Source organism: Bombus pyrosoma, linkage group LG13, assembly GCF_014825855.1.
Source record: "Bombus pyrosoma isolate SC7728 linkage group LG13, ASM1482585v1, whole genome shotgun sequence".
Classification (NCBI taxonomy): domain Eukaryota; kingdom Metazoa; phylum Arthropoda; class Insecta; order Hymenoptera; family Apidae; genus Bombus; species Bombus pyrosoma.
The window spans coordinates 8016188-8039969 of NC_057782.1; the positions used below are offsets into that span (position 1 = coordinate 8016188).

Consider the following 23782-nt stretch of genomic DNA (forward strand, 5'->3'; position numbering starts at 1 on the left):
GGATGAAAAAGGCGATGTACTCGTTTGCTTCAATGGCGCATCGTTGAATGAGAATAACGTCGACGTGGTTTACCGGGCCTTTTTCCCTGGATCGTTCGCTCGTTATTTGGCGTTTGGCCCGGTTTCCGTTGGTCCGTGCGATCGGCCTTTAAGAAAAAATGAAACATCCGGCGAGAAACGTGCTGTTCTTTCGGCGGAGCTACTTCATTCGGGAAAATAGACCGCGGGCCACGATTCATTTTGTTTGGCCAGTCGATTTTTTTTTTTTTCAAACACGATTTAACGCGATAGGATAAACGCGTTTTATTTAGATAGATTTTGCCACTGAATCAATTTCGGTATAAAAGGATTAACGTCTACGTGCGCGCGATTTTTTCCCCACGTGTTTGTTTTTTTTTCTTTTTTTTTTTTCGATTTTTTGTTTGCCAGAGGTGGAAATTAACAATCGAGAGCGCGTCCTTTTCACGGATGGAATTTATTCGGTAACCGATGGAGCCGCATCCCGCTCACGGCTATTTGCCGTGAATTATTCGACCAAGGTCAGTGGAACGTTTCTCCGAACCGGCTGACTCGAGCGAAGAAAACGCAGAGAATCGGGAAAACGGGCTTTCTCGCCGAGCGTACGGAAACATTTCTAGGCAATCTAGTCGAAGTATAGGTGCCACAGCCCTCAGCTTTGGCTCCTAGGAATCCAATCAATAAATATTACAATGGAACCCCTAGAGAAGTAGGGGAGCGTATCCTCCTCTCTCCCGGCTCCCTCTCTATCTCTCCGTCGTCCTCTCTCTTCCGATCCTCCTCTTTCCGCCGCGGCAGTGGAAAAAGGATCTGTCCTACGTCGCGCTCTCACAGTCGTCGCGTTCCTCGTCCTCGTTCGCCTCGTCCTCGACTACGTCCGCGAAACTTCGCTCTCCTCTCTCTCGCTCCGCTATACCTTTCTCATACTATCTCGCTCCGTAGTTCGCTTTTTCCTTCAGCTTTTACCCTCCTCTTTTTCTCTCTGTCTTCCTCTCGTCGGCCCCTCCGCCCTTTTCGCCCGTTTCCTCGCTCTCTCGTCCCCTCGTCCTTCCTAAGCCCGCACCAACTCCCATTCGGCCCACCCCCTCCTCCTCGTCCCTCTCATCCAACGGCGTTTACATTTTACTTTTCTAGTAGCGAATTAAAACCGCGTTCATGCGCAGCCCGCGGAAGGGCGTAATGATTTTTTGAGGGGCGAATCGAGTGGGGTCGCCTACGGTGCCGGCGGAGGGGGTAGTAGCTGCGGGCGCGAGCTTAGCAGGAGCAGGATGGCAGGAGGGATCGCGAGACAGGCCGGCTGCCGAATAGATGGATGGCTAGACTATCTAGTCGACGGAGAGTAAGCGTTGTCCCTCGTTAAAGTATCATACGTATCGGTGAACGATTACGGGGAAACTCGATAGGCGTTTTCGTTCGATCTTTGTGGAGCGATCGGCGAGCGAGGTAACAAGGGCAATAACGCGAGTCGCGACGAGCAGAGAGGATATCGAATCTTTCGGGAATTTCATAGGATGATCGGGCGCGTATTTCGAGGAAATCTCGATAAGCGGCCAGGAAACTGCAACCGCGGCGATGACGATTAGGACGATGGTATCGGGGAAGTCGGAAGCGGATAGTCGGGGCGGCGGCGTGGCGGCGCGGCGGTCTATCCACGATAATCCGGTGTAGCCGAAGCGCGCGAACCCAAGTAGGCAGTGGTGGCGCCTTTAAAATTCCAGCTCCAGCGCTTTTAATTGGAAGTCGTTAGCTTTGCGCATTTTCGTCTCGTGGGCTAACGGGTAAAGTGGGGTGAGCCCGTGGAAGAGAAACCAGGGGGGGAGGAGGGGGTCGTGAGTGCGACGAAGAGAGAAAAATGGAGTGAGGGGGGTTGCGAAGGAGCGAGCGAGTCGGAGAGGAGAGGAGAGAAGAAGAGAAGAGAAAAGAGGTGGGCTGGGCAAGGGTACAGCGGGGTGAAAGAGGAGGCACGGCCGATGCGACCACAGGCATAAAGCTCTCCCCACCATCGAGGCACCGGGCTCTTTTCTCCGTTACTCTCTTCTCTTTCCCTCTCTTTCTCTCTCTCTGCGTACGCACTATTTTTTAGTCCGCACTTATTACGACAGATGTCTCATGCTCCGATAAAGAATAACGGCGGTCGGCGGGCGACATTCCCCCCTCCCCCCTGCGCTAGTTCTAACCAGACTCGGGAGCTGCAGCCGTACTCTCGGTGCTTCTCGGCTCGTGGTGTCGTCGTGACACGACACGACACGACACGGCACGACGCGACACGTTACCTTGCGTTACGTTACGTTACGCACACCTTACTTCTTTTTCCCTCCTCTCTCTGTCGTTATCTTTTTGTCTCCGTCACTCCACCCTCGTACCCGCACGAGAGCTCCACCTCCCTCTTCGAAACGCGCTCGCTGAACGTGTTGCGCCGCCGTGACAGTGACTTTGTTCCACGACGTGTCAACGGTTGGTGTGTCTCCGCGATCATCCGCGATCATCCGCGAATCCACGCGCGCGGGTTACACGCTCGGGCTCCGGTGGTAGTAGTAGTGGTGGTTGATGCTGGCTGGTGGTGGTGGTGGTGGTGGAGGAGGTGGTGGTGGTGTCTCGGTGGAACGTAGCGGCGAGAGAGGCTTCGCATTCCGGAGTGAAGCGCGCGGCAATTTGCGTCACGGTGGCTGCCTGCATCCCGAACAGAGAAACACGTGGCTAGGTGGGTCGTGCGTGCGAGAGCCGGTTCGAAATTCCCGCGCGTTGCCGCGAGATCGCCGCCTCTGACAGCCGCGTTGCCGGTGTTTTCGTATTTCGCGGGAACGATTTACGGCACACGAGCCAACCGGACAGAGAAAACGATGATGGATTAAAAGACGCGATACACCACCCCTCCCCCTCGTTCTTCGTCCCTTTCTCTCTTCTCGTTGCTCCCAATATTATTTCTTTCTCTCCTTTTCTGTCTCTATATTTCTTTCTTTCCGCGACGACGTCGACCCGCGCGCGTAGTGTGCCACTGCTTGGGCGTTGTATCGCCGAGCAGAGCTCCAGACTTCTCCCCTCGTGTCTCGCTGCCTGAAGGCCTATCCTCTCGCGGCACAACCCTCTTCTCTCCTCTCGTCTTCGCACAGATCGAACGCGAACGCGTGTGTGTGGCGCGGCGCGACCGAGTGAGACACCAGGAGAAAAAGAGAAAAGAGTGGTTGCTTTTTAGGCAACGCGCGCTATACCGCTATTGTCGCTGCCGCGCGCGATCGCAACTATCATCATCGTCGTCGCCACTGTTGTCATCGTTGCCGACTTTCACGGCCGATTCTCTCCGCTCACCGATTTCGAGATAACACGCAGCGGATCTCGCGATCGTATCCAAGAGACGGACACGTGTGTCGCTAGGCTTCGAGGCTCCTTTTTCGACGCGGCAGCCTGCGAGGAAGCGCGGAGCGGAGCGCGTGAAAAAGCGGCGCAGCCTGCGCTCGAAGGATGCGCTTCTGAATCGCGAGCAAAGAGGGGCAGGAGGAACGGAACGCACGTGAGCGACGTGTCTAACACGACAAGTGCCGCAAGGTAAACCTCGTCACCTTTCCTCGGACGCGAATACGCGTGCACGATCTCTTCTACTTTGTACATCGGTAGAAAACTCATTCGCCATTCATAGGTATGGCAAAAAGAGCGTGATCGGTGGCAAAAATTCGAGACGCGTTCTTCTCGCGTACTTCGCGATTCCCGACGAAATCTGCCCGACGCCTCCGTCCTATCTTTTCTCAGCTCGTCCTCCCGCTCTCTTTTTTCCTCCCGCTTCTTCTTGTCGCTCTCTGCCTGTGTGTCACTGTCCATCTGTCCGTCTGTCCATCCGTTCGTGTGCCTGTCTGTGCGTGCCTCCCCACGCTGATACGTGTGTATGTGTGTCTCTCTGGACGTCTTTCTTCGTCAGACGATACCTCTTTCTCCCTCTTGTCGGTCGTTCTCGCTCGTCGTACCGGCGATCGCCGGCTTTTCGTACGTTTTCGTGCGGCCTCGCTGCCGCGCCGCGACGTACGCCCGCGTCGACGAAGGCACACAGCTGCACAGTCGTGACGTGACGTTTCGGGGGTTAGTTCGCACGGTATGTGACGGAGAAAGAGGCCACCGGTGGACTGCTGTGCGCTCCAACGTGCTCCTCCCGAAGATCGTGACGTTTCCGCTTTTCCAACAACTCGCGGTTCTTCTATTCTACGTGTCTCTCTTTCTCCGTTTGAACGCACACGTTCGTTCCTTCGTTCGTTGCTTTTGCTCTGTGACGGTGCGCGACATGTGATCCTTGCCGATTTTCTCGGCCAACATCGACGAATCGCCATTCTCTGCCCGTTGAAAGCAGAGAACGAGAGAAGGCTAACGCACTATCTATCTCTCCTTTGACATTTTTTTCTCCCTCTTTTGTCCGGTGTACGCGTCGTGGCACGCGCGAAACCGCACACCGCTCCTCCCCCGCGCCCTCCTTCGCTCTCCTCCTCTTTCTCGTCTTTCTTTCTGTCTTTTCATTTCCATCTTTTCTTCCTTCCTTCCTTCCTTCCTTCCTTCCTTCCTTCCTCTCTTCCTTTCTTCCTTCCTCTTTTTCTTCCTATTATCCGCCTCTTTCGTTCCTTCCGGCATTCTTACCCGCCGGCTAAATTACGCCTTCCTCGATCATTTGACGCGCGACCGTCTTGTCAACTCGATCACGTTTCGCACGCGTCCTCGCCGATTAAATTAATCGATCGATAATCTCTCTGCCAATCGCAGATTTTGCTCGTGCTCGTCGAAGATCGAGCGCGAGGAATGAACACGACGACGCTATCGCGTCGTGGACCGGCGTCGATTCCGGACCCGTCCGTCGAGAATGACTTTCCGCCACGACGAAGCAGCACTAGTGGCCGTGTGTAGGGGACTTTTTCGCGAACTTGTGAAGTGCGCACTTTTTTGCGAGGTGGCGTTGTGCAGATAAAACGCAGAGCGTTTCAATTCGGCTCATTGTTTCGGTCATTAGCTTACGCGGCATGACGAGTGATAGGTGTGCTTTCGCGATAACGCATCTACTTTCTTCGAACTGTGATTACTTTCCGGATAATGTGTGGTGAATGTGCCTTAGAAATACGAAAAGCGTAAATGCCGTTTAGCCGCGATCGCTGAGGAAAAGGTATCGTATAACGTGCACCGGGTCTTATCCTTTTCTCGCTCTGATCCACGGTTTCGCTTCTGCTACCCGCAATAGTTTGACAGTTTTCGAAAAATGTGCTTGTGCGCGTCGATCCTCGATCGATCGCGTTCTCGCGAATAATTCCCGATAATCGTGGCACTCGGTTTAACCCGAAGGAGCGTTAAAAAACGTTATGGTGTTTTGCTTTCTTTCTTTTTTTCAGAAAGAAAATACGCGTGTCTGGTATATCGTAATACAGCAAATAAGTTTCTTTTGTCGGTGTTTTCGCCTAGATCGGCGTGCATCCCAGTCGGGTTCTATCGTCAAAATTGCTGCGAGGATTTTCACTGCGAGACTTATCTCGAATTCGTCACATATAAATTTAGCAGTGTGCGATAGCGAACTTAAAAAGTCTAAAAACAGTTTCCGAATCGCACCGCCGCGCCGAGCTTTATGATAAACGTGTATCTGCGAGAAAAAAAAAAAAAAAAGAAAAAAAAAGAAAAAGAAGAAGGACTTATTCGCTTCTTTTTTTTTTTACTTTAACGGCGATAATTGTTCGAAGCGTATCCAAAATATTGCGGCATAATATTATTTACCGGTTTGTCGGTGTACGGTTTCTATTGTGCGCGTCCGTGTGTACTTTAATTACTATTTCTTCGAAGTGGCGAGTCGACCAACGCAAAAATACCTTTCGAATCAGCGATACGATTATCAACGGAAACGTTGTAAAATAGTATACGGTATCCATACTTCTTCTTATCGTAATAACGCGTTATAGAATACAGAAGAAAAAAAAAACAATCGACGATCATTAATTCCTTTCTATATCGAAGCTTTTGTCATGGCGATACACCACACACATACGGCGCGGGCAACGAGCACTGTAAATTTGTTTTAAGATCTTTTTTTTTTTTATCATTTTGCTAAGATAACACTATCAGCATACATTTAATGCTTGCGCTTTTATAAGTGGCGAAGAGAATTATTTAATCGTATGTTCTGGCTTCACTCCAGCTTGGCGACCTAATTTTCTTGTATGGTGCAAATAAAAAGTAGTGTAATCCTTCGCTTCTATTTTTACGCCATGCACTCTTTAATTCTTATTCTTCTACTCTCGACGTCGTACGGACGATATTTTATTTTTTCTCGTTTCGCACGGTTTCGCCCAGCGAAACGCGTCGATGATACACATACATGTTCCCGTTTGCACGCGAGATCCGCAAAGACCGTTTTGACTTTTCGGAATATAGGTACACTAGACTCTTTCTCTTTCTCTCTCTCTCTCTTTCTCTCTTTTTCTCTGGTCGTTCGCGTTCTCCTCGGTGCCACGTAAAAATACCGCAAAACTTCAAAGTGTCGTTTTACAGCTCACGCGCGGCAACGGGAACGTTTACGTTCCCGTATTTTCATTCCATTCGAATTAATAACATATGTTCGTGCACGACATCTCTGGTCCACCTCGTCCCTATTAAACGAATTTGCGTATTAATTCGCCAGTTATATAAGTTTTCGTGGCTCCGAGAAGTGTAAGGAAATTAACATCTGTTCTAATGCCACACCTATGGTAAACACACTCGTTAAATCAGTCGATACCAAAATATTATGTAATCTTCGCTCATCCTTTTACGGATAGACGACAGTCTCTCTTTTCTCCCTATCTCTCTCTCTCTGTCTCTATTTTGTTTGGATCGTACGTATTCGCCTTAGAGAAATGTTACGATCCAGACGCGATTCTCGCTCGCGACATACCTGTTTATTTTGTGCAACAGTGCTTTTTATTTCGAAATAGCGGTTATCAAAAATTATCGACCTGCAGACTTATCGACTCGCGATTTATCGTGCACAACTAGAAAGCTTTAGCCTTCGAATTTCGTTTCCTGGCCGACGTTGGTGCACATATTCGTAACGCTGGCGCGCATCTCGAATCGGACCAATGTCCTTAGATTTCGCGTTATAAAATGTTGCTTGGTCGAGACTCGGCCAGCCGAAGCGTATTCTATTAAGCGATAAGATAAGTGTCAAGCTTTCGCTGGTTTAAATATCGTACATTATTTCTGATTATAGGTGAATAGATATAACGATGGTAGATACGCAACACTTTTGTCTGCGATGGAACAATTACCAAAGCAGTATAACGTCGGCGTTTGAAAACTTAAGGGACGATGAAGATTTTGTGGACGTCACATTGGCCTGCGATGGCAAAAGCCTCAAAGCGCACCGCGTCGTACTTTCCGCATGCAGTCCCTATTTTAGAGAATTGCTCAAGGTAAGACATAGACATCTTATCTCATCCTGTGTTGCGTTATTGTCACCGTACCAGAGATGTATCGAGTGCAACGTCAATGTGTAACTGTTACCTCGCATGAGATGGCTCGTGCCACGTCCTTCATTACCTGGCAGCCTACGATCCACGTAGTGTCATTCCGAACCTCAATAAATCTAAAAACTAGCCGTAAACCTTAACAAAGACTTATAGGATTAGAAAATCCTTCAGGACAAGCAGTTTGACTTTAAACATGCTTTAACAATAAAGTTCAAAAGTTAAGGTTCATGGTGGGTCCTTAGGATGATTGAGATTCGGAATGACGGTACGTGGACCGTAGGTTGCCAGGTAATGAACGACGTTGCATCAATCATCTTATGCGACGTAACGATAACTATTGTAAGAAAATGTCTCTTCTTTTCTTCCTTGCTTACCCTTTTGCAGAGCACACCGTGTAAACACCCGGTGATAGTACTTCAAGACGTAGCGTTCAGCGACTTGCACGCTTTGGTGGAGTTCATCTATCACGGGGAAGTGAACGTGCATCAGCGTTCCCTTAGCAGTTTTTTGAAGACTGCCGAAGTCCTCAGGGTATCGGGACTTACGCAACAGGCCGACCAAACAGACAGGGACGAGGTAAGCATTCCTCCGATCGTTCTCCTTTGCTATTTTCTTCTCTAGCGTTCGTGGAACACACAGCAACCCATCGGCCATATGTAATATCCGAGTAATATCGAGCCTCGGTACCTCGCAAATTGATTATGCTTTGAATGTTATCTCTGATAGAGACGTGACTTTTAACTAAAGAACACCTTATCTCGGTGCAGAATGTGTATCCATCTTGATTCCAATCCATAATTGTCCTAGGTCAAGCAAACAAAGATAACCAGATTGCGTTGCAAATAGAAAGCGAGCAATCGTGATCGTGTTCTGGCGGGCATGCGCGGTACCGTCGTGCGATATATCGAGTATTTTCTTCGTCGACGATCTCTCCCCTTGATTACACTTTTCTCTTTCAACCTTACAACCCGCCACCGTTTTACCGGCGAGCATGATGCTCCTTTTCGTTACTTCTGTTTTTTTTTTCTCTTTTCCTTTTTAATTGCAGCTATCCCATGTACGCGCGTTGGCTGCCGGTGGTAACCACCTTCCCTTTCACGAAAAATCAGAAGAGAGTTTCCCCCGGGGTGGTTCCCCGCCCACACCAGTAACCCCGACACCGACGACCGTGCAGCAATTGCTACGCCGAGCGCAGATACGCAGGAACGAGAGACGAACACCGGATCCGCACGATGAGTCGGCGAAGAAGCCGAGGGTGCCGTCGCCGCCTCTCAACAACAACGACGCTACTCCCACGGATTTCTCGATGGTGAAGAACAACCATCTGTCGAGCAAGGTCGAGGGTAACGGCGTGCACGAGGAGAACAGCCCCCTGGAAGACAACATCAAGTGCGAGCCGTTGGAGCTGACAGGTGGTAACAGCGGTAACGGAGGCAACAACGAAGACTCGTCGGATTCTGGAGCTGCCGCGTCGGACCGGCCACCCGCGTCGGCCAGCAGTAACGAGCACGAGGCCGAATCCGAACACACGTCCACCCCGAATTTTTTGTCCGAAACGAAAATCTTCCCCACGCCTGGAAGCTTTAATTTCAGTATGGCGGCGCTAGCCACGGAGCATACACCATTGTCAGGTACGTACATCATTCGCGTTTCTACTGGGCCTGTACGCATTGACCAATTTTCATCGTCTACCCCTCACACACACACACACGCATCGAGCACGATTTTCTTTTAACCCCATTTGCATTGCCTTTTATAGTTTTCCCTCCCGTAATTTTTGACTATTTTGGTTTCTCCGTTCGAAACTCAACTGGACACTGATATGGTTGTTTCACATCCTTTCTTTTTTTTTCTATTCTTTCTTTATCCTTCCTTTCATATTTTTCCCCCCATGATAAGTAAAGTAGCTTTAGAAGACGATTATAGAAGATTCTTTCCATCGAGTCTCTGTTAATTGCGATGTTGCGTACAGGCCGTTGTTCGGTCGATAGTGCGAAAGAATGTTCGTTGCTACGTGTGACGATAGTGAAATTTCCAGGATTGGGCCACGGGTTGCAACCACCGGACTTGGCAGGAACTTCGCAAGGTAAGAATATTTACTATTAGCTCTGCCCTAGTAAAAATCATTAGAATATCAACGATCGAGGACTCGACAGAGAAGTGGACAACCCCCACCCCGTGTACATATATATATATATACATAGATCGGTCGTTCTGGAAATCTGTCACGCACGATCCTGTTTGGGGTTGACTTGAACCTTTGATTTCTGTTGATTTTTCACAGGGCATTTCTATGCTGTTCCATTATTTTCTATCGACAGTCGATACATCGTGGCCGCATTTGTCTGCGGTGTAGCGGTTCGCTCTAATATAAAGTAACTAAAAGACTTGTGCAGTTATATCAAACACTAACAAATCACGAATTATAAGAATGATTATACATATTATATATATACATACATATATATATATTTTTTTTTATTTGGTTGCGGTGAAAGAGCACTACTGTCTGCTTGGACGATTAAAACTTCTTCTAATTGGCATGCGTTACAAAAATCATTGATATCATCATTACTTAAATGATACCATTTACCTCGCATTTGCATTTCATGATGTCATAACGTTCCCGCGGTTATCAACGAATTCGCGACGTTAGAAGGGATTTATCTGCTCACCTATCATCCGTTTTTACTTCTTTTATTTTTCTTTTAACTGTGCTTCGCCTTTCATCTCTCGTCGTTTACTGAAAATTCAGAGAAGAATGGGCAAACGTGCGGCCATTCGATCAAATCAAACCGGGAGCAAATCCGTTTAAGTCGCGCGCCTCGTTTGCTCCCCGTATCTCCAGGTTAGAACGAAACACGCCGCGATTACACGCGACCGATACGTTTTATAGAGCGGAGACGCTCTCCGCGGATGACTACAGGCAAAGAACAGCAGATACATTCGTTCTTACGACTCGTCGAATTCGCTACGATCATTCTAATTGGCACAAAGCGATGAAAGAAACCATCACTGTTTGGCATCACTGTACAAAGTATCTGCCGCAATCTCTACCATGTTTAATGAAAAAGAAAAGAGAAAGTAAGATCGAAAAGACCCCTCTTCATAAAAAGAAACGATAAAAGAGTAGAAAATGAAAGAAAAAGATCTAAAACAAAAAAAAAAAAAAAAAAAAAAAAAAAAAAAAAAAGGAAAGAAAGAAGGCAAAAGAAAGTACAGAAGAAGTTAATGAGTAACGATGCAGCGACAGACTGTTCTCTTTGTGTACACCTAATAAATCCTCGAAGAAATTTGCCAAAGTATTACCGATTTATTAATACTTTGAGTTTCGCGAATCGCGTCAAATGTCACTTTTATCGACGATTGATCTTTCATTCTACATATATATATATATATATACATACATACATATATATGTATATACATATATATGCATACGTGCCGTGCTCGTATTGTCCAAATCATCGTTAAGTTTTGTATCAGTGTTGTCGTCCCATTAACGTTTGTTAACGGAAAACACGCCGCTGCCGCGATATCGCCGATACGACAGCATTATGACATTGCTTATAATTTTATATTTACGAATATTATACATATATATATATATATTTATATGTTCTTTACACATGTAAACATATACGCATATTACCATATATATGTATATATATATCGAGCAACGTAATTATAAAATATATTTTTCTTTTATCATTATATATTTTACAGACGTTATCGTGTATTACCAATTTGAAAAGTTCGCAATTACACCGTAATTGTACGTAATTATAATCGTGAAACACATCGTCACGAGACACTTTGCAGCTTGTTCGTTTCCAATTACGAAAGAGGATGTGATAGGTCGTCCAATTTTGTCACACTCTTTTATATTATTCGAGAGACATTTGACTCCGACGTGCGTGTACCATATGGTAACGTCATTACGGTATATCTGTCGACTTATTGGCCATTTTTTCTCACTCGCTGGGACGGACAATTTGCTCTCTTTTTACTGTACGTCACGCTTGTACGCTATGCATATTTGGGGGGTCGTGGAGCGAACGCGCTCGCTGGGGCGGGGGTTAACGGTAAACTCGCTTAATAACGGTAAACGTTTCAACGTACTCGACTTCGCCGAAGGAATACGAAGCGTTCTCGTTTTCATAGCAAGATGCATTATCTGTTAGATTAGACAAACGTCGTAGTCTTTTCTTATTTTTTTTTTTCTTCTTTGTTTTCTTCGCCATGGAGACGAACGAACGACGATCGCAGAGGTACCACGATCGTAAATTCTTAAATACCCAAAGTTTCGAGAACCGCGCAATCTGAACGAGAAAACGAACGATAACAAAAAAATATCGTCGATCATGGGGGATACATCGTCTTCGGTTTCGCGATCGTCAGAGGAGAAGGTCTTAAGTGCGTTCTAACAGTGTCGTTAAGTAAATTCAGGTGCGGCTTCGCCCGCCTCCTCGATTAATATTTGAACGACTGGCTTATACTAGGTTAGTACTGAAAAAGTTATCAGGGGCCGTCGATAAGACCACAGATGTTATCCGCAAAATTCAAGGTCCCTCTATCTCCGACCAACGTGGCCAACTAAACATTGGCCTAACTAAAAATACGACGACCTTGGTACGCCACTCACGTTCTTGCGGCGCAGTGCGAATCATTAGACACATTAAATTATACGTGGCTGGTTCGCGAAGCTGTTCGACCCGGAGCCTAACACGGCGTATTTTCTCTCGACGTGATCGTCGGTCCGTTCTTTTCGGAAAGTCATCTCCCTCTCCTTCTCTATTTTTTTTTTCTTTTTTTGTTTACTCTTTTCACTTCTGTACATTTCGGTTTGCTGCAGTCGCGAGACAACAAAGCGCAGCGAATAAGCAGAGAACGTTACGTCGTTTCGGCGCAAGAATAGACGAGTTGTTTGGACGTGCCGTTAAAAACAATAGCGCGCAACGTTCTTGGCCGCGAAAATTTCTGCGTTGAAAAATTTCTAGCAAAGCACGCCTCTCTAATCGGTCACTTGCAGCGTACGAGACGAATGCTTGTTTGTTTTTTCGCAGTTTTTATCTCGGCTAAGGCTTGTCGGTTCCTATCTATCGCGCGTATGCCCGCTCGCGACGGACAATTCTTTTTCTTGTTCGACCGAACGAACTGCAGCGACGTGATTTTTGGCAAGGTTTCAGCCGTCCAACAGCCGAGAGATAGTTGCAGGGTCGTCGGTCCCGCGAAACTTTCCACCTACTCCGTTTCGTTTGTTAAACGACGGGCAACCGAACGGTGCGAATTCGCGTTAAAATTAAAACGAAAGAACACACGGCACACCTGACTCGATTTTATAGTTGTTTGTTTCCACGTTAGATTATATTGAGTATTTTATTCCGCTTGTTCGTTTCGGCGATCGATCGGTGTTTTATGATAGTAGATTTTCGATAATATTGATAGTTCTGGCGATAATAGCAATAGTTTCGACGTATAAAACAACATCGTGCAAATTAATCGGGGGAAAAGATCAAGGTCTAAAAGTTTCGTAGATCAATTTAGAAAACGCGTTATCATTTCGACACACAGATAAAGTGAAATTTTAGTCTTGTAAATAGCGCGCACAGCGCCCGTTCCTTAATCATCTTTAATTCGTAATGGCTGGTTACGTAAAAAACAATCGTGCCAGATAGAAAGTACAACGTACGACCACTTGTCGAGCGATCAGCCTTAGACGAGAGCGCGAGTTTCTTTGTTCCTTCGCCTCTCTTCTGTACTCACACGGTTAAGATCTTTTTATTCCGCGCAGAGCCGGCTGCGAGCATATGGCGGTCCGCGTGTTTCTAGGCAGATTCGTCGAGGCCGTCGGAAAAAAATTCCCAAGCGAATTTTGCTCTCGAACTTTCTGTTATACGGTCATTTCTGCTACATCGATACTGTCGTTATGAATGCACGATTTTATAGATCGGCGAGAGAGGAAATCGTGCGAAACAATGAAAATTATGCGATCGATCGCGTTAACCTTTCACACTGTGTCTGTCTCTTCTCTTTCTTCTCTCTTTTTTTTTTTTTTTTTTTTTTTTTTTTTTTTTTTTTTTTTTTTTTTTTTTTTTTTTTTTTTTTTTTTTTTTACTGTCCGAAACGATGAATTTCGCGCCGTAACATTTGAAATTAAAATAATTGCGCGACCTGATCGACGCGTTTATTTTTTTTTCCAAAGTCAGGTCGTTGTACGATGCGCGAGCATCTCTTGTATATAACATTTTATACGCGCGCGTACAATATATTTCGTTGTCATTTATTTAAAGCGTGTGCCCGAGAGAGAAGTTTTGCATAGAGCGACCGACACTCGGAGAAAGATGCGTTTATCGCGGTCTAATTTTAAATCTATTCATTCTGCTCCTTTCTCTCCGCGCGCGTCTATGCCCGCGTTTCTCGGCCGGTTTCGATGTCATTATCGCAAAGAGAGGAGAAATTCTTTCCCCGGGCCTAGATATTCTTAGCCCGTTTCCCGCTCGCCACTAAAATTGTTTAAAAAGCCGATACGTAGCGGTGTTGGTAGCGGGACTGCCGCCACGGTCCCGCCACCGTCACGATTCCCTTTTCTCCACCTCCCTCCCTTTTCTCTCACCCCCGCCTTCCTCATCCCCCCTTTTTTTTCTTCCTTTATTTTCTCTCGTTTTCTGCTCTTTTCCGCGAACGCCTGCATCCGCGGTAACCTGTTGTAAAACCCGGCCGCATAAAAATAGCGGGTGCCGAGCTCTGGAGTCGAGCACTTTATCCTCTTTCTCTGTCTCTTTGTATCAGAGGGCGCGTTGCAGCGCATCGAGCAAATATTTATTTCACGGGACGTTCTCAGTGCCGGACATACCGCGCTCCGCCACGTATTCTTCCTCGCCTCGTTTTTCCTTCGGCCTTTTTTAATGGCCGACCGAATTCTTCGCACGAAAGCGATGGTCCAAGCTCCGCTCGGTCCCGCGAAATGCTCGGCGTACGACTTAGGCTGCGGTTGCAACGAACGCGTGTTCCCGAACGAACTGCCGTTTCGACGAATTCGAACAAAATCAGGCATACGATGACCGCAAAAAATATCGAAGTACTCGAGTGTTCCCTTTCGTCAGATTTTACGTTTCATCTTCGTCGTATGCGAATCTTCGCGATCGTACGAAAGTAGTATCGCGTGATACGAAATTTAACTGGCTTGGATTTAATCGATGGAGCGTGTAAAAATGTTATAATAAATAGAATGTAGAGCAAACAGTTTATCTAGCTTGCACGTATGTATTTTGGTATTCTGATGTTTCGATGATGAAAACGACGGTTCGTCGGAACGCGCATCGGCTGTTCCCCACAGCTCGAAGGATTACACGTAGGATTTTTGTTGTTCGCGTTTTTCGAATAGAATCCTTGCTTCGTCGCTTCGTAGGAAGCGATCGACGTGGCCCGAAGAACGGGAAGGGGAACAAGGCAGGGCGTTTCATATTCGATCGAATCGGCAAACTACATAGTAGCCAAGGAAAGAAATTTCGGGTTACGTAACGTTTGTTAATGGCCTGTTTGCGAAACGCGGAATTCATGCTGCCATCTGTCGACGTTGTCGATTCCGATGGTGTGCGAAAGTCTGTCTCTTGCTTACGTGACGTCCGCGAGTCCGCCTTGCATACGTCTATTTACTCGATACTTACTCATCTCGCTCGTTCTCTCTCTTCTTTCAGGCCGTCTCCTTTCCTCTCTGCCTCTTGTCGTTCGTTTCGGTAGCCAACGATCCGCGTTGGCAATTTACTTTCGGCCGCGTACGCGGCGCCTCCCAAGGCCAAACGAAAGTTCGTTCTGAACCAAATCCGATGGAATTTTTTATCTGTAGTATGTACTTATCGGGGACGCCCAGGTCTAGCTGCTTGTTTTCGCCTTGTGCTATTATCGATGATGAACTTGAGGTGACCTCGAAAACTGCGCAACAGTGAGCGCGGGTGTGACGAAGACGAGTGTACGACAGAGAACGAGAGAGTATGGGATGACAGGGGGGCTAGGAACGGGCCAGACAGGGGAAGGAGAGCCAGAAAGAGAGACAGAGAGAAAGAAAGAGAGAGGGAGAGAGGGGGGCGTTTACACTTTCGCTCTATATCATTTGCTGTCATGGCTCGGATCTCTTTTTTTTTTCTGCAACACTTTCCAAAACGATACGCTTCTTCCGACAAATTTCTCCGTCTCTGGACCGATCGTCGAGTCGAACTCATCGCATCTCGCGGATGCATCTCTGACCTTTCCCTCGATAAATTCGACATTGACTTTTTGCAAATCCGCGCGAGTTACGTAAGAGGGGAGAGGAAGGCGAAGAACCGGTTACACGGTCGACGACAGACTCGCAGCATGAATTTTCATCCGAGTATTTGTTCGCGGGGGGAATTGAAAATTCGGCGAAACTCGTTTACGTATCGTGACGACTCTCGCGATCTGTGGCAGAGGCGTAACACCACGGTTCGAAGACAAGGTGAAGGTCTACTTGGTCGCGGTGCTTAATTCATTGAGACACTTTAGTTTCGTGCCTCGCCGCTAGTGCCCAGCAGCGTGCGAGAACGTATCTCGCGAAGAAATTGGCTTGGTGCGTTCGTACCGCCTCCTCTCCGCCGCTCTCCTCTTATCGGTACCGAGTTCGATCAACGTTCCGTGCAATTCGTCGCGTTGTAGAAAGACGCGGCCGCGCTCTCTTTCTCTCTCTCTCTCTCTCTCTCTCTCTCTATATATATATATATATATATATATATATAGAAATTAAACCGCGACATAAAGGAATATCTCTTCTGTCTGTTCGATGAATTTCCTAAATTCTTCAGAGACGTGAAATTTTCCGACAACGTCCCATTAACTGGCGCGAGACGGTGCGTTTCTTCGTCCTTTTCGTTCACGTAGAAGGGGTTCGCTTCTCCGTGACTAAATAGGATCCGATATCCGAAAAGACTTATCGTTTGATCGCACTGATTTCGTGAAACGCGCAACCGCATCGGATGAAAAAAGGGCCGCGGTCGAGGAGAGGGTAGTTCTTCCTGGCGGCCTCCTCGCTTCGCAGCCCCCGTCTTCGTCCCCACCACTGTCCACGTAACTCTTTCAAAAGTTCGTAAGACTCGCGTAACCAATCCGGAAGCTACTTAGATTTTTCTCTCCCCGCCGATCCCTCGGCCCTATCCTCCTTCACCTTTCTCTCTCTCCTCTTTACAACCCCTTGGCCCTCCCTTAGTCGTAGTATATTCTCTCTTTCTCCCTCTCTCTCTCTCTCTCTCTTTCTCTCTCCCTGTTTCTCATAGTCGCGGTGGTAGCGAGCTATCGATCGCCGTGGCTCTCCGCGCTTAGAGTCAACATCAGTCATAATACAGCGCAACGGCATACGGGGGTTATTAAGAATAATACGCATCCTAGGTATATATCCCCTTCCCGGCACCACGGAAAAACGGGGGAAGGAGCGTCGTACGTGGGGGGTTCCGTTGCTAGGGTAACCGGCTGGGTAAAATCCCGCAAAGAAGAAGCATCGCCGTTATGTTCCTGCTCCTGCTCTTACTCTTACTCTTACTCCTATTACTACTGCTGCTCTCTCGTTGTATCGACATCTCATCCTCGCGGACGTTATACTGGCTTTTATGAGACGATGAATGTACACTCGCCCTACCTTCCTCAGCTCCGTTAGTCCACCTTTCAACCCTCCTTTCTCCCTTCTTCCCCATATCGCTCTTTCTCGCTCTCTTTACACAGTTCTTCGTCTTCGCGTTGCTCGCGATACTCCGCTACGATTCTTGCCTCCTTTTAGCCGGCGAACGATTAACAGCGTCCGCATCCGTTTAGCCGGGAAACGAGCCGCGTTTCTCTTGATTTCTTCTTTTCTTTGGCCTGTCGCGCGCGCGTCATCATCCCTCTCTTGCCATCCGTTTTGTGATCTCTCGGTCGCGGTTTTCTTGCCATGCAAACCGACGATGATCGTCGCGCTCGTGAATCCGCTGGTAATCGATCGGCGTGAACATCTCGCTTGACATCTCGATGGACTCAGCCCCCTCCTCTTTGGTTGCAGACCGGGAGGTCGCCGAGGAGGACGGGGGTTGGCAGTCCGCTACCAACGGAGACGGTCAACGGCTAACCGGCCAATCGAGCCAAAGTACGGCAACTAGTCAGTGCGAGATGATGCAGGGGCACCAGCAGCAGCAGGAGCTGCCCATTATCGATCTCTTAGACGACATTAACGATCAGATGCAGATCGTGCTCAAGTCGGAACCTCTGTCGCCGAAGATAGACGAGCTCGAGTCCTGTTTGCTCAACGAGCAGATCGATCTGCAATCGGATCGAGGCTCGGCCAACAATGCTAATGGTCAGCAGACGCGTCAGCAGAATGGTAACAATAACAACAACAACAACAGGCAACACCAGCAACCAAGGACGACGTTGAACGAAACTGTCCCGTTTGCCGATCTTCGTTGGCTAACGCAGAATGGTAACATGCAACCGGCGTCGAAACTTCGCGACGCCTCCAGAACTCAGGTCGAGCAGGAACTTAAATACTCGAGCCGCTCGATCACCGGCACTTACTGTAGCTTCTGCCAGAAGACTTTCTCTCGTGCGTGGTCTCTTCAGAGGCACTTGGCGGACACGCATTTTTACGTACCGCAGTCGCTCTCTTGCGATCAATGCGGTAGAAGCTACAAGTCGAGGAACAGTCTGGTCAGTCACAAGAGCCAGTACCACGCGAGAAAAGAGCGAAAGGAACACGAGGAACAATGCGAGGTCACGTATTGACCGACATCCATGGTTTAGTGACCGAATTTGCGTCGAGGTTCCGTCTTGCCCCGAGAGATCTACGCACGAAGGAACGCGGAATCAAGAGAAGAGAATACGGCAGAATCGTTCGACCTTCGAGATTGTAACGCGATTAATCGTCGTTTCTCGTTGCATGAGAAAGCAAAGAGACGTTCGACCATCGTTTAGATAATTTTATAAGTACCACGTTGATTGAGTAGTCGCGTTATTTCGTTTCGTTTGAAACGTTTGCGTTAGCGTTACCGAGATAATAATTAATCCTAGTCTTCTGATCGTAAAACGAGTTACCTCGATGCACGCCAAAGAGAGTCGCGAATCGAAACCTACGCATACGTGTTACCTCAAAGAATTCACGCGGAACGTCCTGTTCCTCCTTGCCAGTCGATCGTGTCGCGTTACGCGCGCACCCTTCGAATAATAAGTTCCGCCATCTGGACTAGTTTCGTGCCAAGTTCATGGCTCGAGCCAGTGTCTTTCCACGGTAAAATCGATACCACTCTCCTGTGGTACGACTGTGCTCTTCCTCATCTACCCCAGAGATCCAGCCAAAAGGGTAGTTCATCGCCGTGCCGACGATAAAGTCGACCTTGTAGCGTTTTCCCATCGATTAGCTGCTGGTATATTTATCGATGGGCGTATCGCGTGGCTGTGCAATTTCTCTCGATCGAGCCAGAATAGAGTCGCGAACACGTCGTCGGTTCGAATTTTTGCCGGCAGAGTGGTTTTTCGCACGAAACGCGAGGCTGGTATCTCGCGAAACGCTCGAACCAAGGACGAATCTATTTATCGGTCGATTGGACTATAACCCATCTATCTACGAGCCTTGAAAAACAATTTTTCGGTACCGATACGGTTGAGAGACTCGTTTTTTCGTATCGTTTCTCGTATCGTTCCGTCCGCCACCCCCTCGCCTCGTCTCTGCGCCTTTCTCATGCACGGACTCACGATCGCGACCGTTCATTTTCTATAGTATGCCTCGCTGACACGATCAACGTTGTCGTCGTCGCTTGCCGCGTTATACACGAATCGATCGCTCGCGGAATCGTAGTTACGCTAAGGTAAACCGCGCGAAACGTAACTGTCGCCCCATAGTAATAGCGTGAATGTCGTTAGAAATGAATTGAGAAAATAAAGGAGAATTCGATGGAATGAAATATTGTTGTTTCACTGATAATTACCAACCCGTGGCACGTAACGCTGAGCCGTTAAAGAAGCTCGACCCCTCTGATAGGATTTCTGCTCGTTCGCGAATCATACGTTACGCTGAAACAGAGATCAATATTATAACCAAACGTTCGCTTCATCGCATCATTCCGTTAGACCAAATATCACACTCTTGTATATATATATCCACACACGTATACCTACAAGATCTACTCTGCTCTGTCTTGCTGTAAATAATACGCATCGACATGGATACATCTCTGGTGCTCTGAAAACACTAACGTCATCGCTCACGATCGTTCACTGGAATCTTGGAATTGCTTGCACTCTACTATCGTAATGCGCTAAAAAAAAAAAGTAAGAAAAAAAAAAACAAAATAAAAGAGCACAACGATGAATGATGAAAAACGGTACGGCACACGCTGCCTTCCGATCCGGCAAAGAGCCTTCTGCAATCTAGTCGTGGCCATTGTCATCGTGTAACGACGCGGTTCACAGTTAACAGCAAATTTTCAAACGAGCGATCTCGTTCCAATATTTGTTTCCAGTTGCACGTGACGACGTAGTAACCGCATCGGAAAGGATCTTTGAAAACGTTCTTCTAGTTATTTCCTAGAGTTTTTGAAGACGCGACGAAAGCGGCTGCTTCGAGGAATTTGCGCCGGAAGACACGCGTCGAAAAGAACGAATGGACGAAGTAGAAAACGGTGACAATGGTAAGACGACGCGCTAGCAGAAGGTACTTTCCCCGGAAAGCACGCACGCCGTACCACTATGTATGTGTGTAACAAAAGTAAAAAGTCCAATAAAAATGTAATAACGAAAAGATGAAAAGTAGAATGGGCGTACGATGAAGATGCTGGGTAGCACCTGCAAGCATAATTACGTGGTTCCAAAGTAACGCAAAAATATTGACAAACATAAAAAAATAAAAAAAAAAAAAAAGACAGTTTGAGCACGGCTTGGTCGGGTGACGGTGCAATGTGCGCGACTAATCGAGAAGGGCGCACGAATTCTCTCTCTCTCTCTCGGCTCGGAAAAAAAGGTGGTAGATGGTGGTGTAAGAGTGAAAGAGAACAATTGACGAGGATCGCGGGACACGCGATGTGTGTGACTAGAGAGAGGACTCTAGAGCGGAGGGGAACGGGTTTCCTCGTTCCGTGTTAACGTGTCCGACCTACGTCCGACCTGACGTTCGAGCACAAAACCAAAAGTAACCCCTGTGTCTGGTTCTGCCGCCAGGTCAGTTGGCCGGCAGCGGCGCGTCCGATGAGTTTCGATGCGAGCCTTGCAACAAAATCCTGACCTCCCTAACGCGGTTGAGGCGGCACATACAGAACGTGCACACCAGGCCCAGCAAGGAACCGATCTGTAACATCTGCAAGCGGGTTTACTCGAGCCTGAACAGCCTCCGGAACCACAAGAGCATCTATCATCGGCAACACAGCAAGAACGAGCAGCAACGCAAGGAGATGGAACAGATGCGCGAACGGGAGAGAGAGCAGAGAGAACACTCGGACAGAGTTACCTCTCAGCAACAACAACCGCAACAACAGCACCAGGATCAACAGCAACAACAGTCACGACTGGGATAAACGAGAGCCGGAGGTCCATGAAACCTTCGATGGATTTCTTGGTCCTCTGGATCTCTCTGTCTCTCGATATTCGTTCTTCGTGATATCGAGAATTTAGGGATCGAGAACGGTGCCAGTGTTTCACGTGTGCGACGATCATAGTACACCGTCAGAACGAGAGTATAAAACATTCGTCGGCTAACGTTTAACGTACACACATCGTCGTAAACGAGTCGTTAAAGAATCTCCTCTACACACTGGTCCAATTTACGTTATCGGTTTCATGGCAATATCGTCGTAGGATTGCTAGACGCGTCCCGTTTCTTTCATTACGAGATATGATATTTACTTACGATAGGCTGTCGATTTTTGCATACGTTCTCTAGCGCTACCGTGGATCATTGAACTCGCATTTATCTCCTCTACGAAATGGGAGCTATATGTAGAGGGAAATGTCGTCTTTGAATTCGGGTCGCGGGAAAGATCATGTGATAGTAGGCGATACTATTATTATTATAGTTTCTCGTATTTTCGTTCGAGCGGACGAATATTTTAAATTAAATAGACTAAAAGGAAAGTAAAAAAAAAAAATGAACAAAAAGCGTAAAAAAAATACATAAAATGAAGCTAGACCTCGAAGCACTTGAATCGCGCGAGAAGTTTAATTTTTCTACTAAGGTTACAAAGAGATATATATATATATATACATATAAATGTTACGTTGAGTGTATATAAATAGGTAGGTGCTCGGGTCGAGCAAAAACGATTCGGAACGTCAGGATTTCCATATTCGTGAGTGAGTTCTCTCGTCGTTTCGATCTTCTTTATTTAACTATTCCGTTTCGTAAGAAGAAGAAGGAAAGATGCAAAGCATCCCCTTTCAGTCTTTTTTTGTATTACTTAGTTTACGAGGGGTGGTTATCGGGGGTAGTCGCGTTAGTATCGCCTGGCACGATATTACGAGAAAAGTCGCAGTACAAAAACGTGAAAATATATTATATATAAGTTAATAATATGTAACGTAAGTTAATGATCGTAATGTTCTTCGCTTATCCTACGTATAGAACGTTGACGAGGTATTAGACGCGCGGTCGCCCGTCTCCTTTCATCCTATTTCCGTCTTTCTCACACACACACACTCTCTCTCTCTTCTCTCTCTCTCTCTCTCTCTCTATCTGTCTATCTATCTATCTCTATCTTTCTCTGCCTCTCTCTTTCTCTCTCATCCCTTTTCCCGTCCAGACTCGTGAACGAGAAGAAGGAACTGGCTGAGAACAGCAACGAACGACCTTGCTCGTTTTGCTCCGCTCGCACGCGATTCTTACCTGTCTTCTTTAACAAGAGAGCGACGAATGTGACGATCGAAATACGCGTAGAGGTACCTTAAGGTGCAGCCAAAGGAAAGTTACTTAATATACCGTTCTTACGGGATGTGGTGCAATGAAAATTACCGAAACGCTTTTTTCGTTCCTTCCCCTCGCCCATGTTGCACACGTGCGCCGAAATTTTTGGGAAATTGTAACGGTACCGGAAACAACAAGAACGATGTGTATCGGCATCACGCGCGTTACTCACCACGGAGAACAATTCCGTCGGGACAATCAATGTCGATTGCTAAATTAGCGGTTGCATTTCGCTTGGTCGATTTCGATTGGTTCAACGCAACGGTGGCATCGTTCGCGGTTACAATTTAGTATTAATCTTAATTTATTCTACGTTCGAGACGCGTTTCATCGATCGCTCGGATGGGTTTCTTTCTTTTCTCGTTTTTCTGTTAGAAAGGTACGCGTTTCTTTTTTTTTATATATATATACTTCGTTTGTCTCTTTTTTTCTTTTTTTTTTTGGATTTTTCGACGATTATTGTTATCGCGAGAACTCTATCTAATGGTTACCTTTTTGTTATTTTGCGACTGCGATATCGAGATGAAAATTGTGATAGCTCTCGCGTTTTTTATTCACCCTTCGAAAGGAATCGAAGCTGGCGCAAAAAAACATCGACTTCGATCGTAGAATATTCTTGACGAAGACTGCGTCGCCTATTACGTAGAATGTACATATAAATTCTGTTCAAACGAAAATAGACGCCGTAGAGGGCGCGTGCGTACGTATTCATGTAAATAAGAAAGTCTTTTATATCTGAATTTATCGATACGAACGTAATTACACGAATATATAGAAGTTTATAAATACGTACACACACGCACATATACGATACATACTCTGTTCTCCTCTCTTTTTAGTCTCTAATATTGTTACTTCTCCTTGTTTCTTCTTCTTTTTTTTTTTTTTTTTTAATTATTATTGTTCTCTTATCGGGTTTTCGGGGATAGCGTACGTCCAATAGTACTCACACACGTATACGCTTATCGTATCCTTGTTTTCTCGTTTCGTAACTATGATTAATCAGATTTTCGAATGAACTTATCGTCGACGATCTGTTATCTTTATTACTATTGCATTACGATAATGAATGATAATTATTATTATATTGATATTATTATTCTTCGAATTTATCCATGATTATTTATATGAATAAAATGTTTCTTTTTTGTACGCTGAGAGAGAGCGGCCCCCTGTTATTTTTCACGTATCGGAGAAAGGTGCACGCGGGTAACGTCGTGCGTCTCGTTAACCTTCGCGGCTTTATTATGCAACCTCGGCTGCGTTTTATATTTTCTTTTCTGTGTTTTGTTTGGCCGCGTTACACCTCGTTGCCCTGCGTGCGCTTCCGGCCGACCCATATACACGCATACCCCACCGTACTACGTAAGCCCCAGACCCCGTG

At 46.8% G+C, this 23782-nt stretch overlaps 1 protein-coding gene across 8 annotated transcripts in view; it reads left to right on the top strand.

Annotated features, from left to right (window-relative positions):
* Positions 1-23338, top strand: part of LOC122574214 (broad-complex core protein-like) — a 34572-nt gene extending 11234 nt beyond the window's left edge. The window contains exons 2-8 of one of the 8 annotated variants that reach the window (XM_043741534.1): positions 3212-3561; positions 4756-5149; positions 7217-7418; positions 7860-8051; positions 8524-9106; positions 9502-9561; positions 17518-19371. In XM_043741534.1, coding sequence (XP_043597469.1) covers positions 7233-7418; positions 7860-8051; positions 8524-9106; positions 9502-9561; positions 17518-18236 — 1740 coding nt within the window. In that variant the 5' untranslated portion in view covers positions 3212-3561; positions 4756-5149; positions 7217-7232 and the 3' untranslated portion in view covers positions 18237-19371. Of the gene's footprint in view, positions 1-2249; positions 3562-4064; positions 4241-4755; positions 5150-7216; positions 7419-7859; positions 8052-8523; positions 9107-9501; positions 9562-17517; positions 19373-20663 lie in introns of those variants that run through there. The other 7 variants (XM_043741538.1, XM_043741539.1, XM_043741537.1 and 4 more) reach the window with 7 other exon arrangements.
* The last annotated feature ends 444 nt before the right edge of the window (positions 23339-23782 follow it).